The following is a 19064-nucleotide window of genomic DNA, read 5'->3' on the forward strand; positions in this document are numbered from 1 at the left end:
CGAAGCCAAATTATAAAATCAAACGAATTAATTTTAAAGTTAATTTTGAATTTCTAAGTCTAAATTAATTCAAACCTTTGAGCTATACATGCGGACTTAGTTTTGGTCAAGGAAATCATTGTCGTTGGATCACCGTGAGAGTGAGTTGGTAGGCGAGTTAGAACATCGTCAAAGCAATCATCTAGTCCGCAGACTTTTTATCACCAAAAAAATTAATAATAAAAATGTTTAAAGAGGAAGTTGTCAGCACTAAGACTAAAGTAAGTGTAGCTGGTGATATGAGTGGAAAGCCTTTCTAGAAAGTATGCTCAATAATTAATGGATTAAAAACTACATATTTTGGTGGTTCAATAAATGGGTTTTTGCGTCTGCTATGCCATGGAATGTAAGCAATTTTACAGGAGTCATCTAATGGAGTATCTATCATGAATTAATTTGCGTTTAGTCCTTGTTAGATATTCTTGGATGAGGTAGTAACTTGATTAAATTTGCCTGGAAGTATTACAAGAATTCCTAATGAACAATTCTTTCTGTGGCAAAACTATCAGGACAGGATGAGAATGTTTTTTTTTTCTTACTCTTTCCTCAAACATTATAGACATCTAAAAGGTTTTGAGTGAATCTAAATTCAAATGTATCATAAGTTCTTCTAACACAAAAAGTACCTTGCTACTTCGTAATGTTAACCTCAAATTCTTTCTACGCCGGCCCCTCCACTTCTTTTCTCCCCTTCCTTGTCGGGTTAGAAGCTAGTAGAATGAGTGGGTGGCGGAGCCGAACTACCTAGGCCAAGCCAAACACCTCCTCCTTCTCCTACTTCGGACCTCTACAGTCCCTAACTTTGCTAATCTCCAGCGTTGCCCTCTTCTCGCCCATCTTCGATGAAAGCTCCCTTGGCCCTTTGCTCGCCCCATCCACCGGAAGCTCGTACTCAATGGCACAACCTCCTTTCCAGTCGTTCCCCCTCTGGTTTTGCTAATGGCAGTCCCTGGCCCCTGCTCCATCTCTGTTGCCTCCCTCGTGCCGAGATGGTTGCTGCCGCCTCTAGCTTGTCGAAGCTTAAGGCCGCGACCTAGTCGGTCTCCCTCCACCGTCACCATCCCCACCCCGCCCCGCCCTGCCATGCCACACCCTTTGTCGAGCCTCCTTTGCTGCGATTGCTGTCGGTGGTGGATCCATAGGGGTGAAAACGGATCGGATATGGATCGGATATTGCTCAACCTATATCCGGATTCATATTTTTAGTCCAGATACGGATATTGGACGGATAGTAAAATTTAAAACAATATCCTAACTAAACAGATACGGATAATTTTCGGATAAAGGATCAGATTTTAAACGAATATTAATTAAATTTAAAATAATTATAATATTTTATTTAGATATAATTAACACAAAATTATTAAGAGTTTTACAACAAATAATTTTTTTGTATGTCAAATATATAAAATTAGAAAAATTAATCTCTATAAATAATATATAAAATATTATTAGTAACAATATTAATATTTACTATTTAAATAAGCAAACTAAAAACTGTAAATCATTTAAAAAAATATGCGGGTAAACGGATATCCAATATCCGTATCCGAATCCGAAAAATATATCCGACCCGTATCGAAATTTTTTTCAAAAATTCTATCCGTATCCGAATCGGATAGAAATTTTTTATCCGAATCCGATCCGAGTCGGGTCGGATAGCGGGTCGGGTCAGAGTTAATCCGACCCGTTTTCACCTATATGGATCCACCATGGTAGTTGTTAGGTGGTAGTCATGCCATATTGGGCCCTACTACAGTGCCAGCCGTTGTCAAGTAAGGTTCCATTAGAGGTCAAATCTGATTTGGTGTCATGATCGAAGTTGTTCGAATGGTTTGATCAGCCTGTGTGCATGTTGGGTCTATTTTAGCTAGTGAAAGTCATATGACGCCGACCCTTTGTTGAGAAATGCTCTGAATCCTAGCCTCATGCAGCTGGGTCTTCTTTACAGGGCAATCTTAGTAAACCAAGAGGGAGGCTTGTTCTACGGTCGATGTCATATCCCCTCCGTTTTATTTTTTTGCATAAGTACTAGTATACATACTAATACATTGGATTAATTGTTGGTCAGTCTGTAATTCAGCCAAGAGCGAAACTCATTTCAAAATGCTATCCTATCTCCCCTTCTTTTATTATTTATCATGTTGTAATCTTTCAGTGAAGCTCAATGAATTATCTGTCTACAGTATTTTTCAGAAAGAAAAAACAAAATGCTTAGTAGTGTTAACTCCAAGGATCAGAATTTTAATATTTGAAGTCATGCATGCACTTATTAAGTAGAGTTATTTGATATGCAACTCTGGCTCCGTTTAATTTGAGCTCTAGTGCTGAACATAGACCATTAAAATCATTAAATCTCTCTCTCTCTCTCTCTCTCTCTCTCTCTCTCTCTCTCTCTCTCTCTCTCTCTCTCTCTCTCTCTCTCTCTCTCTCTCTCTCTCTCTCTCTCTCGTGGAGAGATAGATTTCCGCATTCTGTTAGTGTGGAGCTTCTCCTATCATGGCCTTTGTCAGTTGGCAATATTAAATGCCATGACCAAGTTGCATTATTTTTAAAGACCCATCAACTAGTCACAACTAAGCTCCCCTCCTCCAACAGACAAGGGAAAAGTATCCAAAAAGCTATCAAGGGTGGGTGTTGCTAAGTTGCAATTCTTTTGCAATAATTATCAACTTCAGACTTGTCACCCATCTCATCTCCCTACCTGATTTTGTCCAAAACTCGAAGAGGGAATTACTCCAATCTTATCAAGACCTCTTTTTTCTCACATTGCATTTATGTCTATATTTATGTTGGTCAACTGGTGGAGGATACAAGGGTGGGTCCCTCTCTCTCATGCCATGAACATATCTACATCTCTGAGGTAAATGAGGTCAAACTTCTTCTCATCATGGTGAATGCTGAAAGAGCAATGCAGTTGACCATATTTTAGATATGCCATCACCCTGACTAAAGTCCTCATGTGCCACAATATATATATAAAAAAAGGAGAACAAATACTAAACTCTGGTGTGCTTTGGACCAAAGTGCAGCCAATATCTTTCAATTATGTTTGACTAACTTTTTGACTTATAAGATTATACTTAAACTACAAAAATACTCCTCTACCGTGAATTAATTTATAAAGTAAAATAATAATAAACAAACAAACAAAAGAACTACTCTTTGGCTCTTCGAGTGGTGCAACAGCCAACTTCCTTCTCTATATAACCCTTTCGCATGGGCTGCCATTATGTTAGGATTGACTACTTGGCCTGCTTTTATTGTTACAGTTAGGTGGGGCCTCATGAGAAATTTCCATTAACAAGTTAAAAAGAAAGAAGAAGAAGAGAAAGGCATACACTTGCCCACACTCTAATAATTATTTTGTGAAATGGAAACACAGCTAAATCATATGTTTCACTCACTAAACTAACCTATGCCCAAGTGTTACATTACATTTGCTTGCTAATAAATTATTACACGTATATATATCTTGTTGAAAAGATAAAGAAAGTAATCAAAAGAGTGAAGTAATCAAGTAAGTAAAAGATCTATTATCTATATGTCATTAAAATAACAGATGTTAACAGATTGGCTCAATTTGTTAAATAAATGCTATCTAATACACCCATCTCTTATTTGTTTTCTGAATTCATTACAAGAGAGAATTTCCAGTCAAGTAATAAATACATACATGCACGCAGACACACACACATGTATATATATATATATATATAGTCTTATATGTGGGTCCCTTTCATTGAAGAGCACAACGAAGTCAAAGTATGCCACTCACTCAGCTGAGCAAGCAAGTTGAGGTGATTATATAATATAGATTTGTAAAAGCTGATGGACGTGACCTTTATGCATTTATTTTTGGAATCCATAAGCAAATATCCACAAGGACCAAATTAATAATATTTTAAAGTTTTCGAGTATGGAATTGATATGGATTTATGAAATTTGACCTGTCCTCCTCATGTGGCTGCTAAAAGTCAAGTAGTCAGCAAATTAAAAGGAGAGAAAAGAAGAAGAAATAAATCCTCCAAGTTGGCCAATGGATCAGATCACGTTATTTTATGGGCTTAAGTTTTTAGAGCAGCTAAGAAGATACATTTTGATGAATTAAAATATAATTAAAACCTTAAATTTTAGAGTAACCGGTAAGCTAATTAATTACGATTAAAAAATAAAGATGAGATTTTTTTGTCACTTATTTTACTACATGAATTCAACACTATAAAATCTCCCCCCCCCCGACTCGTTATGCATCCTTCACTTCACTGCTACCTTCTTCTTCTTCTTCTTCTTCTTCTTCTTCTTCTTCTTCTTCTTCTTCTTCTTCTTCTTCTTCTTCTTCTTCTTCTTCTTCTTCTTCTTCTTCTTCTTCTTCTTCTTCTCATCTTGGGTACTAGATTTATATATGCAGACATGGATATAGCAAAGATGTTACTATATCTACTCCTCTCAACCCTCACAGTCCCTTGTCTGCTCCTCCTGGTTGTGATAACCGAATCCCTCACTCGCTTAGCGACATCGATCATCCGATGCCACGGAAGAAGATACTTAGAAAAACAAAAACGTTCCGACGCCGGATTAATCGCCGGCCATCGGAAGTACTATAAGCATGGGTTGGAAGAGGGAAAGGAGCAAGCGGAGTGCATCTTTTGCCTTTGCGGGATAGAGGAAGGAGAAGAGATAAGAGAGCTGAGATGTAAGCATATGTTTCATAGGCCATGCTTGGATAGGTGGATGGAGCACCGGGGGATGACGTGTCCCCTTTGCCGCGACTGCTTGGTGGCTCCAGAGGCGGCGGCGGCGGCGGCGACGGCGGAGCTCGCCGACATGGACGGCGACAACGATTTGGGTCCGGTCTTGATGGCTTATATGAGTACGACTGGGTGGGGGTTGGGGTTTTAAATGCATGCATTACATCCTCTTGCATGCTTCTTTCTTTACTCACACGTTGTTTATTAGTATTTACCATTTTCTTTTCACGTACTTTTTTTTACAACGTGTTTATGTATAATTTAAATCGTATTAAGGCATGCATCTAAATCTATATTTTTAACAAATATTAAATACGTAAAAGAGTCTAAATTTGTCATTCGAAAACTGAGGAGCTCAGAACTATTAATATCCCTAACTATAATATCTTTCTTCATACAAATTGCCCTACCTATTGATCATGGTTAGGGGTGGCAAATGGGTGGGCTCTGAGTTGAAGACAACTAGAACACAAACTATTTATTATCAATTGGAATATTAGAAGCAGACACATACTCATTTATATTAAATGAGTTACATTAGTCATTAAACGGATAATCAAATTACATAGGTTATTTATATTTATTTAAATTATTTAGGTAATAAACAAGAAGTAATAAGTAGACTTTTTTTCGTGTTAAACAAATTAGTCAGGTCATAATCTGTTTGAAGTAATGAAAGGAATTGTTTAACAATCGAGTTAGAACTAGTTAACTCACTTATGACCAGAACTTGATTGTATTAAACTCAGATCGATTTAAAACCTTCATGTTTAAATCAGGTAATTGAATCTGGTCAGGAATTGTCACTCCTAGTCTTCGTAGGAGGCCTAAAGCATTCACGAAACTTTGATGATGCACTGGTATCAGATATTGGATAAACATATAATAACATCTAAGACGAAGGAATATGTTCCTTTTAAGACTAGGATTTACTAGTAATCCAGCAGCTTCAGCTTCAAATCTTTGTCGTCACCTTCCACCCCCTGGCGGCCGGTTCTTAAAATACGTATTAGATACTTCTTGAGAGTTACCTGGTGCTCGAGCTTCAGAGGTTTGCGATTTTTGGCATCAAATTAGTTAAATATCATGCCTTGATTAGTGTCTAACTGCAAAAATCTGCGATTTTAGCTTCAAATTCGTCGAACATAATATCTTGAAAGATCGTTGCTTGGTTAGCCTTTTAGAGGCACCACTTTTAACTCGTTGTAAGTGAAAAGAGGTCTAGCCTCCAGTCAATGAGAAATCTATCGAGGATCTTGGTTATTGTTCCTTCTTTTTTTCAGAGAATAATTTGGTTAGAAATATTTGAAAAGATGGGTAAGGTTCAGTTGATAAAGACACTGACATTGTGCTATCCTTTTTTGAGTAATTGTAGTCCTTTCTTTCCCTTGCAGTAGGATCACATACAAATCATTGCCATGTCGAACCATTTATTATTGCCCAAAAAAGTCCACACTTGAGAGGCTGAAAATGATTCTGAAATCCCAAGCATGATCATGCAAGAGAGAGGCTTGAGAGGCTGTTTGAGAGATTTTGTCTTGTAATATAGATAGAGAAAAGTTGATTACTTGCGTAAATGGACGCTATTTGCTTCTCTAGATCTTCCGTGTGCATTACATACAGTAGTGAGTGCAAGGGACAAAGGCAAAGGGTGTAGGTCTTAAGATCTGCAGGCAAGTGGGGCAATGATTGAGGGTTAGCCACTTACTCTTTTTCTTTTGCTATACTTGGAGGTGTTCATTTTCTTTCTTCCTTGTAATGCTCACGCCCTTGTTTTCTGCTACTCAGTAAGTAGAGTTTTCAATAGACGAGCCTTTGGAATCCTGTATAAACAATTGTGGGCTAAGTTGTTATATGTTGCAATTACATATAAGAGAAAAGCACCGATCTGGTACTGATTCTGATCAGGACTGGGGACGGACTATTGGTCTGAACGTCGTTCAAGTTACAGTTCATCAGGTTCAGAAAGAGAGGAGGAGAAGGAAGCAGAAGAAGAGACGGCATGGAAGGTGTAGCTCACCATCTGATTCATCTGATTCTGAGCCAACCTCTGATAGTGATTCAGATGAGAAGGGCAACCCAATGAGGAGCACAAGGCTCCGAAAGGCATCGTGTTGGATTCCCAGAATATTGAGTTACAAATGACTGTTTGTTCCTGTCATAATTTCATTTTGCTTCCAGAATTGCAATGGATAGCGGCAGATGCTGTTAATTGCGGGAAACTTTGAACTGTTTAATTCTTTGTGCTCAACAAACAGATGCATCGATAGAATCAATGTCTGTGAGAAGGAATATGTTAATCTTGGTGCTGTAGCTTGCAAGGTCCTAATAAGAGATGTTAGATGTATTAAGATTTCTCTCCAAGTTGTTGCTAAATATGAAGGTGAACTGGTGTGCAATAGTGGTTTGATGGTTTCTCTTTTATGTAGCTTACTTTGATGAATGCTACTGAAGAATGTTGGGTTAAATACTATTCAACTTTTTGTACTTATGTCACTCTTAAGTCTCTATATAAGTTTTCTTTTAAATAAAACAGTCCTGATACTTCTGACTAAAACAAGACAGCTAGATTTGACATCCAGATTATTAAAATGTCTAGTTTATATAAAATATAACAAATAAAATAAAATAAAACTATAGAAATACCCAAATTACTTTTTCCTCCCAATTAGTTTGTCTAATAAGAATAAAGAAATATTTTAATAATTTAGATAAGAATTATATTAAATTGGACAAAAGATCTATCTGGCTTTAGTCAGAAATACAGAAATAGATTTAGTAACAAAAACATAAATATAAGTATAAAAGTGGTATAATGTATGAGCAAGGATTAAAGATCAATAAGTACATTCATACTCAACAACAATTCAGGCAGCAAATACAAGCACTCGGCCGTGGTTAACCAACCTTGGAATTACTGACAGGTGAGTAAGCTTAAAAAGAAGATATAATTCAGTAACATCGCAAGCTTGACAATCTTAGAAAGATGACCCATAAACAAGTGATTGATCACTTGCTAAGCACAGTTAATACAAAGAATGAACCAGCTCCAAGCCGACAAATACGCTCACTTAATTTCATGGAAGATAGAAACAAGATGATAAAGGAGAATTCACCTTTAAATTGTAAGAAATTATAATAGCAGAACCAACTTGAATCATTATTATTAGTCTATTTCCACAATTCCAGATTCAGTCATTATTATGTTATGTACAAATCTGAGATGGTGGGAAAAAAATTTCCTGACAGCCACAACTACTACTGGCAGACTCAAAATCTGCACAGATACACAAACCCCCCTCTACACCAAACAAAATTTTCTTTCCGGTAAAAACCATCCGAAGATGATATTGCAGACAAATTTGCGTTACTACTTTCCAGGCAAAGAACTGCAATCGTACAAACAGTGGAGTTATCTCATTTTTTCATTTGAACTGTTGCTGCCACTGGGGCTATTCTCTTTCTCTGCAGCCTTGTCCATCTTTTCCTTTGTTCTGGAAATCCTCCAAGCTTCGATACTCTTCCCTAAGTAGCCTTTCTAACTCCGGATGCTTCTGTAGAGGTTTATAGGTGTCCCGCATCTCTCGAAAATGATGAAATGCCCTGAAGAGTAAACAGTGCGAGTAAAAAAGGAGTAAAGAAGAAAAGTATCATCATTACTTAAACATGTATCAACTCTAGTCATCAGCTAGTGGTGAAGCATATTAAAGACTGGCAAAGAATTTGAGTGTGACAGCTATAGAAGCCTATGAATTGATTGGTGAAGCTATTGTGCTACGCCCTGCAATGTTTATATTAGTGAGAAGCAACAGTAAGAGACCTATATCATCCTACTAAGTGCTAGTCTTTCTAGAAGTCTAAATGGCATAAGCAACCAATATTACTTGAAAATTTTGGAGTAGTTGTGCACTCTTGGATGCATTATTGCCGCAATTACGTAATAATTGTCATATACTGCACAAAAACATGATTAAGCAGATTGTTGTTGCAAAAAGCATAAAAGTAGAAAACTTACTGGTGTATAATTTCATTTTGAGCCTAAAAATATAACAATTATCTTCAGCGTATAAGACACCAAGATCTATAACTGACCCAAGACTAAGACAGGGAAAAAGGAAAGCATACCAAGAGCATTATAATAAAGCTAAATGTAAAACTGGAAAAGTAAATTAACCCAACTTTAGTAGGGGACATTACCAGTATTTCTCAAGGCCATAAATATTGCCCTTATGGTAGAACTCCAGCGTAAGCTGCTCGAAATCTTCATATAATTTTTGTTTAAATTTTTTCTCTAACCCATAACTGGAAAACAATATAGAAGAAAAAAAAAAATTAAGTTCAAAGCAGATGTGCGTGAAGCAACCAGTGAACCAAAAGTAAATTTCCTGCACCTTCTTACGGGTTCAGATGTTGGAAAAAAGGAAGATGACATGAATACCTGTAAAATCTGAAGAGACACTCAAGTCCATAGTTGTAGTTAGCTGCTGCATCTTCTAGTGCCAGCTTACGGAACTCATTGTACATAGATTTGTTAAACATGAATCTCAGGAAGTATGACCAAAAATGATATAATGTGTTCATTTCCTGCATGTCAAGCAATGAATCCTTCAAGTAACACAAAAATAAGTAGACATACACCCACCACTTCAACAGAAGGACGAGGTGCAGTATTCAAGAGGTCAAGTAGAAATATACACCAACCTAATGGTTGATGCAAGGGTTTTGTTTCGAAATGAAAGTGAATCGTATGGCTTTTTCAAAATAAATAAAAGATAAACAGAAATATACAGTGTGAAGACCTAAAAAGGTTGAAGTTAATACACCTTAGAAATGAAAGGGCATTACAAACTCCTAAATGTTGGGGAGAGAAGACATAACTTAGGTAGCAAGCTAGCAAGATAGTATGCAGAACAATGCACTTAAATAAACTAGTTCTCCAGAAAATTTATTCTTCTAGCAAACTCACTAACTTATCACAATAATATGTTAAATATATTGCTGAGTTTTGACTATTTCTCCGCGAAAGAAAAAAAAGAAGCATCGTACAGTATCAGTAACTTCTAACTTACCTGACTGCAACCAATTCCTAATTTTTTGCGGTCATTGAGACATCGCTTGTGAAACTTCAGGTACCTTCATAAATGAATAATGGAACAAGTTCAGTTCACAAGGTCAAAATAAAATATAGAATACTTGCAATAAAGAAAGCTAAATTATGGGTATGATTCTAAAAGGTGACAAAGTTATCTACTTCTGCTGCTTAAATTTATTTTCCTCTAAAAGCTGATGGCTTGGATTATGAAATGGTGGAAAAGGTTTTAGCATTGATCCCACAGGTGGGCTGCTCCCTGAAAGAGTACCATTAGGAGAACCGCCCAACTTCGAAGATATAATACTGCAAAAGGAGTAAAAAAACAAAACAACTGACAATTTGTTTGAGAAAAGAAGAATCAGATAAATGTATCAATAAAGTCCAAAAATAAAAACTTAATCTAACCCATAATTTTCAGGCGGAGTCGACCCAAAGAAAAAACCAACTGAGTTGCTTGGGGGACTTTCTGATACAATGCCATGACAATTATGGCCATTGTTATGACTTCTAAAGTTACTTGGAAACAGACGCTGTTTTTGTATGGCATGCATCTTGCTGTTGCATTTATTTTGTCGCCTTCTAGAAACAGCTTGTGCAGTCTCTTCACAGCCATCATTATTTACAGCAAATACTGTGTTATTCTCGGAGCTCACAAAGGGGTTTGCTACAGTAAACGGTTTAGAAATTTTATCCCTCATCTCTGTTCCACAATTATTTCTTTCAATATTAGAGTATTTGGATCGCAACTCCTGCCAGCAGAATAGAATCAGACAAATATTAAATACAAAAGCATCAGATAACTCTAATGAGCTTAAACTAGTGTTTTCCAAGGAAATGGCAAAAGGTGAAGATAAACGAAGGAAAGATGCACCAATAGTGCATCAATGTACACAAGGTAGACAAAGCCAAAAGATGTACACTTCTTATAGATGACAGCATGCCATCACCTGCTCATAAAAGTACAAGCCATCATTGATAGCAGATGCAACCTCAGTGGAAATAGATCCTGATTCCCTTGAGTTTGTTTGATCATCTTTTTCTATCATGATATCCTGCCAGCTCTCACATGAAAAGAATAATCAGCTTAAGAAACAAACTTATAAACAATAAAATATTTTAAAGTGTGACTAATCATTGCCTAATAAGTAATGAATTCAAAAATCACTCTTATCCAAGAAATCTGGGTTTTAAATAACAATTTAATAATCTCTAGCAAGCTCAATGGCATTATTTGACACAGAGATAATAAAATAACAGAAATTCACCAGAGAAATAATTGAATAAATATAAATTCGAAATGGACAAAAGGCTAAAAGAAACCCATATAACCCTTCAAAGACATTGTTTTCAAGTCCATGGATCTGATCAAAGTCAGAGCCAGACTTCACTTTTAGAGGGGGCCCAATAATGTATATATAATTTTAAATTGTATAAGGTCTTAGCTGAAAAAATAGCACTAAAATTTGAAATGTAAAGGGGGCCCATGGCCCCGTTCTCTTGTATGTAGTTCCGCCCATGGAAGCGTATAAATATTATTATCTAAAAGTAACTACTTGTCAATAATTAATTCTTTCCCTGAAGCATTAAGTAATTTGGTAACAGAATCAAAATTAAATAATGATGCATAATTGTTCTATCCTCTATAATTCTATTTCTCTTACACGAAAAGTCCAACTCAAGCAGTACTTATAACACCCATACCTCCCTAACACCCATCTTGTGAAGCGGCACATGTAAGATCCTCAAAATGTGAGGACATATGTGAGGTTCAAAAGATATGGTAAACATATAATTTCTATTTAAGTAGGATCTCTTTAAAATTGTATAGTGTGCATTCTGCTGGTAATAGACCAAACTCTAGAGACATGTGGCGTAGCAGTATGCACAGCATGTGCCAGCCATTAGTGTTGGATTTAAATGGAGAAAACCATACTGAGGCAAAGAATACCGTCAAGCAAGATCACCAACCTATCTGACTGACCATGTTGCATGTGATGGGTTGATCATGGCTTCATGAAGATATAAAAGGGGTCCTAAAAAAACATTCTGTTGAAAATAGTCTCATTGACATGATTCCCTGACAATGATAATGACGGGTAAAACAAAAATCGCAGTTTACAAGGGATCATTGCTGCAACCACCAATGCTATTAAGCTGCTGATGCAAAGGAGAAGGAATAAAGAATTCCCCCCCGAGCTAGCATTCTTTAAGTTCTTTACATAAAGCCACTCATTATCTTTCATTCAGATCATCCCAAAAAGGCAATAGAAGTGTCTCATCAAATCAAATGCATCATAAGACCTGAAAGATTTCTCATAGCTAACTTATTTTCATCTATAATGAAACTCATAACAAAGTATTAAGTTTTGTCCTATTATGGCGAATCAATTTACAGAAAGCAAGAATCTATTTTCCATTACATAGCTCAGATGAACTTGCTCCACAATCACACCAAATTTTTGAGAATATATAAAATAGCAGATATTCAATTAGATTATGTTTTCATTTATATAAATCAGTTCCTGGAAATCATCACTATAAGGATGGATATCTTATCCCACTTTTTCTTTTCCCATACATACACTAATATATCAAAGCAATATAGTAACAGCTTCTCCATTTTGTGTTGTTTTCTCTAACTCTATTAGCACTTTTCAAAAAGAAACAGCTTATCTTAAATACTTGTACCTCATGATTTTTTCACAGTAAACTAAAAGTAGAGAGAAAAAGCAACCATCTCAGGGAGAATACTGCAGATCTCAATCTTACTTGGGTCACGACTATTAGTTTATGCATATCTTGGTCGATGACATCCATTTCATCTTCCTCTTCATCAAACCTGCCGGAAGAACACTCACAGAAAAAGAAAGAAATTTAATATTATCCAGTGAGAAAGGAAAAAGTATACTGGTTAACATAAGCAGGTTCCACATTTATTGTTATCAACAAACCTTCTCACAACGGTATGGGTCAGCTTGAGCATAATTCGAACTTGAGATGGGCAATCAAAAAGAAATGAAGCATGCATGATATATTTCAACTTTCAAAGCATCATCACCCGTACACATAACCCCAAAAAAAGGGAAGAAGAAAAACAGGAAGCACTTGCACAATATCAAGGGGAAGCATAAAGGAGTTTCCTATTTAGGCATTGTAACTAATTTCTTCAAATTATTGCTAGTAGTAATATTTGAAGATAAATTATCTCAAACAAGGTTCCAAAACTCGAGATCGGGAGTTAGCAAAAATGATAAGTATCGACCGTATCAACCGTATCAGTTGTGTCGGTCACCTATATTGGATCAAACTATTTTTAATTACGTAAAATTCTAAGTATTATTTTAAGATATAAAAGCCAACTAATTGATGAACATATAAATTTGAACTTGAAATCAGGAAAAAATTTATATCCATAGTCAAACATATCATAAAGATTGAAGCATGGCAAGAAAAAACAATTTCAATACCATAAAAATCACAAGAGATAAATCAAGCCAGGCTCCAAGTAGAACCAGATAATCACCTTTCATTTAAACAGAGGTGATCTTTCTTAACAGATGCCAGTTCTAATTCCAGTTCTTCATCCAGCATGAAAGTGCTTTGATCCATATTATATTTGGGGGACTCGATTACAGCTCCTATGTTTTGCACATCAGATCTACTACTCTGTTGTTCTTTCACTGCTTCAAGTTCTAGATCATCACTTATGGCAAGAGCAGCAATTTCCTGTGAGATATCAGATGTTACAGAACTATTGATGCTACAAGACTTGACATCAGAAATGACCCACACCAATATCCGCTGCAAATTGCTGTAAATTATCCACATGCTACTAGGTCCACAAACGCCTCATCATTATCTCCATCACATGCCAATGGTTCAACCACAGTTTGCAACTTTACAACATCACACCCTAAATTATCCATAGTTCCTACTTTGACAAAATCACTTACCGATGGCAAATGCTCATCTTGGTCTTTACAGGTGGTCTGACAAATAATCTTCTCATTAGAGGTGCCACTATTGTTTCCTCCACTTGTACAATTATCAATGCCGACAGAAGATTGGCTGTGCACAGAACCAGATTTTGTAGAAACTGGAATCCACTTGCACCAGTCGTTACGTCTCCTTATCTTGTTCTCCTACCGATAAAAATAAAGGGAAATTTATGGTGATCAGACTAAGCACATATAGTAGAGGTATGCAACAATCCATACTACTAACAGAGACAAAGATAAACTGGAAAGGGATGTCTAACATTACTAAATCAAAACAACATAAGAACCTGAATCTCTATTAAACTTGAACTCCGTAAGGCATCAAGAATCAGAGGTATATCATTCGTCATTCTCTTCATCTGTAAAGAAAAGAATGCAACTACTAAGTGGGTTACTCCAATAAATGGGAACCATGTACTGTGCATTACCCAGTGAAAAACAAGAACTATTGTACCCTAATATAAAATTAGCACAGAAGACATACTCTAGGAAAATCTGCAATTTTAGATATTGAAACCCATCCTTGTTCATCCAGTAATGATCTCAAATAATTGTCCTGCTGTAGATTTTGGTCGCTGCAAAATATGACAATTGTTAAATCTAAACTATTGAAATGAGAAAAAAATTATCAGGTATTGGTCACAGAACATTGCCTCTTTGAGATTTAAGAGAATGCAGCATTTAGATAAAATAAATCACTAATCCAGTATGACAATTTTTATTTATAGCTGATTCCGGTTGTTGCAATATGTGATAAATCAACTGTCTACAACAAATGCTAGACCTTTTTTTCCTTACCAAATACGCATGTATGATTTTTATCAGATTGTTGTTCCTAAAAGGGAATGGATTATTCAAGTCAAAGAAAAAAAATACATTTGTAAGTTTGTAACAAAAAACCACCTGAAATAATACTCGATTTGATTTACTATCCTAGTTTTCAATGCTACAAGCTCAGGTGTCATAACTGGATAAGTAGGTGGGGGATGATGTGACACAAAACGAGGGCCCCTCATCATTTCCATAGGAGCAGCAGGCACATAATGCATAGGAGGACCTGCATTAGATCATTCTAACGTATAAAAATGGGAAAAACAAAATTAACGAACAGCAGAGGCCCATCATTATTTTGAAAGATAGCATTACCAGGAAATGGAGGCCCATTAATGAACCCAGGAGCCGGACCAAAAAACTGATGTACTGGCCTGATGAAAGCCCTGAGTCCGACACCATGAGGCATCTTTGCATTGTTTCTAGGATCAAATGCCCGTTGGTTGCCCAATGTTTGATCAGTATGAAATCTACTACCATAAGTGCCAGCACTAGGGCGCCAAATTTTTGGATCTCCTCGTGGTAGTTGTGGTGAACTTACTTTTCTATCTTTTCCTCCGGGTTGACCTATTTGAACAAAAGATGCCATGGGGGTTTCATGCCCAGAATTTGCACCAAGGATGTCATTGGTTGAAAATGGTAAGGGGCAAGTCTGATAGGGATATTCATGAACCATGAAAGGTGGAGGTTGTATTACAGGGTATAACATTGGTTGCCCAGGATATTGGTGATACGGCAAAGTTAAAGGAAATGGGCCATTTGCGACAGTACCATTTATTGGGCCATGTTTACGAGGATGTGCTTGATGATGCTTATTAAGAGGATTACCATTCCCAAAACCATCAGACTTGCACTGGTCAGTAGTTCCCTGAAAGAAGTTATTTGGTCATAAACTGAAATTCCTAGACACAAGAAATAAGTATAGAAAACGCATAACATTATATTTAGCCATTAAATATAAATACAAATAATTATGATCATTAAGGAGCAGCATGTCCAGATTTCTAAATTAAAAAGAAAAATCTTAAAACTGTTCTTGTAAGTGTAATGTTCTCTTGCAATTCTGCAGTCCTGTTCCTGATATTATCCTATTTACTCATTGTTAATTTATTAAATTAGATAACTTAACATGTCAACTACTAAAGGAAATGCAACTTCTTTGTTTGGTTAAAATAACATATAACTGACAAAAGGATGTAAATTACACAATTGAAGTGTAAAAAAGCAATGATCTCATGATGATTTCCAAATGCATTTACTATCTTATGATTCAGTTGCTGAGCCAAGCACTATTTACCTTCTGCAATAGAAAATGGAAGAGAGTTAAACTTCAGTTAGTTACTGTGTCTCACTAACATGCATAGAAAACCAAAAACGGCATTGAATAGACAAGGTTATACTCTTTCTGAAGCACTGCCACATTATTCAGACCCTTAATTCAAATTTGTGATTCAAGCAATAAAAGTAATTATTCATTCAAGCATATTCAAAGAGAACCAAAGAAAAAAGTTGTTTCCAACTGTTCTCCACCAAACTACATTAGGCAGGCATACTGTTACTGGAGATCAACCCAAGTGCATCTGTTGTGATTTGTGACAAAATTTGGGTTACCTCTACTGTAGGTGTCATCACCCAAAACTTAGTGAACTAAGCATATAAGTTTCCTTTATGTTAAGATATGATGCATGTAAAAGATACAAGAACATGTGAATAACAGAAGGGATTCACCCACTACTGAACAATGATAATTCCCAACAGCTAATCAAACCAGCAGATACGTCAAACAAGCATACATGCATTAGATTAGGGAAGCACAAATCAGTTAGCTATGCAACTTAGAATATGGATTTTAACTTACAATAACCACTTCTCCACTTAGATCTATAACTACTCTAGCTTTCCACATATTGAATTGTTCAATCCAGCATGCTAGTGACTCTCCCCACATGTATTATTGCCTTTTAATATATATTATAGAAAACACGATCAATTATATAGAGAACATGAAGCTTTTTGTTAAAAAAGAAAAAAAACTAGAATGAACCAAATACTTATCAGTTATCACTCATCAGAAGCATCCAAGCTTTTACCCCATAATATGGGGTCGCCTAGAGCATAATACAAGGATTAAAAAAAGGCATCCCAGTGGACCAGGCTCCCACCTACGTGGGGTTTAGGGAACGCACCCTAACATAATACAAAGATTCACTTTTCATATTAGACTAACATCGACATACTATGATCCCCAGGAAATTAACAAGTATTCAACATATGAAGGTTTCCAAGGTTTCTTTTCTTTTACTTTTAATTTCATTTACAGAACACTGATCACTGAAGTTCGACAAAGAAAACCATCAGATAAGCACCAAAATCGATCCCTTCAACATGAACAACCCAAAGATCCATCCCACTACTTAAAGACCAAAGATTAAAAAATACACAAACCTGCGCAGGACGAGCCGGAGGATGAGGCGTCGTCCGGTTCTTCTTAACTGGCCCAGCATTTCCCATCGCCATCGGTTGCGGCGTCACTGCCGGTGCCAGCTTCGCCGCGGCACCGGCCGAACCCTTCTGCCTCGCATCTTCGAGCGCCGGCCACGACTCCCACCCCATCACTGATCCCTCCACCCTCCTTCCCTCTTCCTTCTCCGCCGCCGCCGCCGTCGGCCGCCGCCACGGAGACGACTTACCCCCGCCGCCAGCGAGATCCACCGCCACCGTCAAATCTCCTCCGCCGCCAGATTCCTCCGGCTCCGCCGTATTTCTCTCCATCGTCATCTCCGACCGCGAAAACTAGCGCAACAGCGACCTAACAATGAGCTCTGAGAATCGCATCTACCTAAATTCGTAGGGATCTCCCCGAATCCACAGCCGTCGAAGCAATGGGGGATCGGAGAGGGAGGGATGGGGCTAGAGTTAGGGTTTTGAGGGAGAGAAAGACAAGGATTAGGGTATTTGACGGGAAGCGAGGAGGGCCGCACTGTGATAGTTCTGGGTCAAGAGAGAGAGAGAGAGAGAGAGCGAGGAAATAAATGAAGATCAAAAGATACGCGGGTTTGTTTCTGTTGTGTTACGGAACGGAAATTACGGAACCCACGACCCACGTGAGGTGCCTGGTGCAGTGGTGCGTGATATGTGCATGTGAGTTATACAATTCGGTCCTTGTACTACTTGGAAATTTCATAATGGAAGCTTCATGAATCATGACCGTTGTGTTGTGCTTTGTTCGTGGAAATATTAAAATAAACGATATAATCTACCGTCAAATCCTTGTTTGGCTCCACCTCTGAGGTTGTAATCCAGATTAGAGATTCTAATTGATACCGCCCTTATCCATCCCTTAAAAAGGGCTCTTTTTTATTTTTAAGATTTAAATTTTCATCCTTCTTTTTTATCTTCTCCACCTCTCTTCCACTTTTGTTTTTATCTCCCTGTTTCACTCAAAACCACATTTTCTCTTCAACTCCTCCAACTCTCTTCATCATACCTTAGTGTTATTCTTTACAATCGGATTAGAGAGATAGGAGATACGTAGGTGTGGTTTTGGAGGGGGACAAGAAGAAGAGGAGAATGAGGTGGCCGGTGGGTGGGTCCAGATGGATAAAGGTGATCAACGCCACAACGGGCAAGTTAGACATACTAGCCTTAAGTATTTATACGCAACTTGATCCACTAATCACTCGAATTAGGCTTGATTTGAACTAGGCTAGAATATTATAACCCATTAACCTATGAGATATTAGGTTTGGCTCGAACATAATAGATCAAGTGCAATGGGCTAAATTAAAAGAAAATATTATATCTCATCAAGTCGAGTGTAGTGAGCCTTAATAAAACTATTTTAGTTAGCTTTTATAGGAACATAGTTATATAGTGGTATCAATTTACTAAATATCTAATATGAGACTAAAAAACTATAAGAATAGATGGGCTTAATAAGTTGGCCTGGCCCATAAGCGGGCGTAGCGGGTCAGGCTTCTAGGTGGGTTAGGCAGGCAAAAGCCTAGCCCATAACCTCGCTTACCATCTTAAGCTAGCAGACCCAACTAGCACAGTATCAACCTAGTGTTTATGATGTGTTGTAGAGAGGCTATACAAGAAGGGTTGCTCGCTTATTCCTCTTCTTCTTATTCTTTTTCTTTTTTGTAAGTGTCACAGTGGAGTTTGAAATTTTTATTAGGGAGCTATTATTTTATTTTTTTTACTATTTTTATATCAAATTTATACACTAATCAGTAACGATGAATAAAAAATTTGACTTCCGGCATTCCCCACGATAAAAAGAAAAGAAGCAAGTGCAAGAATATTTCAAATTAAACTCTAACTAAAGTATAATTAGACTAAAATCATATA

General features: G+C 37.0%; 1 protein-coding gene across 1 annotated transcript; it reads right to left on the reverse strand.

The window, feature by feature from the left end:
- Positions 1-7929: 7929 nt before the first annotated feature.
- Positions 7930-17748, reverse strand: LOC140777436 (la-related protein 1A-like). Its single transcript, XM_073121547.1, has 15 exons — positions 17157-17748; positions 15027-15579; positions 14784-14937; positions 14365-14455; positions 14168-14239; positions 13836-14024; positions 13406-13608; positions 12652-12721; positions 10830-10934; positions 10288-10631; positions 10042-10185; positions 9860-9923; positions 9229-9374; positions 8988-9092; positions 7930-8393 (listed from the first exon to the last, which is right to left on the reverse strand). The coding sequence occupies exons 1-15, from the start codon at positions 17487-17489 to the stop codon at positions 8243-8245; spliced, it is 2724 nt and encodes a 907-aa protein (XP_072977648.1). The 5' UTR covers positions 17490-17748; the 3' UTR covers positions 7930-8242.
- Between the last annotated feature and the right edge of the window lie 1316 nt (positions 17749-19064).

The sequence above is a fragment of the Typha angustifolia genome, chromosome 15 (genome assembly GCF_048772165.1).
Source record: "Typha angustifolia cultivar Huaian chromosome 15, ASM4877216v1, whole genome shotgun sequence".
In the NCBI taxonomy this organism is placed as follows: domain Eukaryota; kingdom Viridiplantae; phylum Streptophyta; class Magnoliopsida; order Poales; family Typhaceae; genus Typha; species Typha angustifolia.

Bases quoted from the DNA above. Each gene is read 5' to 3' on its own strand.
- LOC140777436 (XM_073121547.1), bottom strand. From the start codon at position 17,489: ATGACGATGGAGAGAAATACGGCGGAGCCGGAGGAATCTGGCGGCGGA. The intron at 10,632-10,829 runs GTGATGGCATGC...TTCTGCTGGCAG, and splicing joins GCTTGTACTTTTATGAGCAG to GAGTTGCGATCCAAATACTC. The intron at 9,093-9,228 runs GTATTCATGTCA...ATTGTTTTCCAG, and splicing joins TGTCTCTTCAGATTTTACAG to TTATGGGTTAGAGAAAAAAT.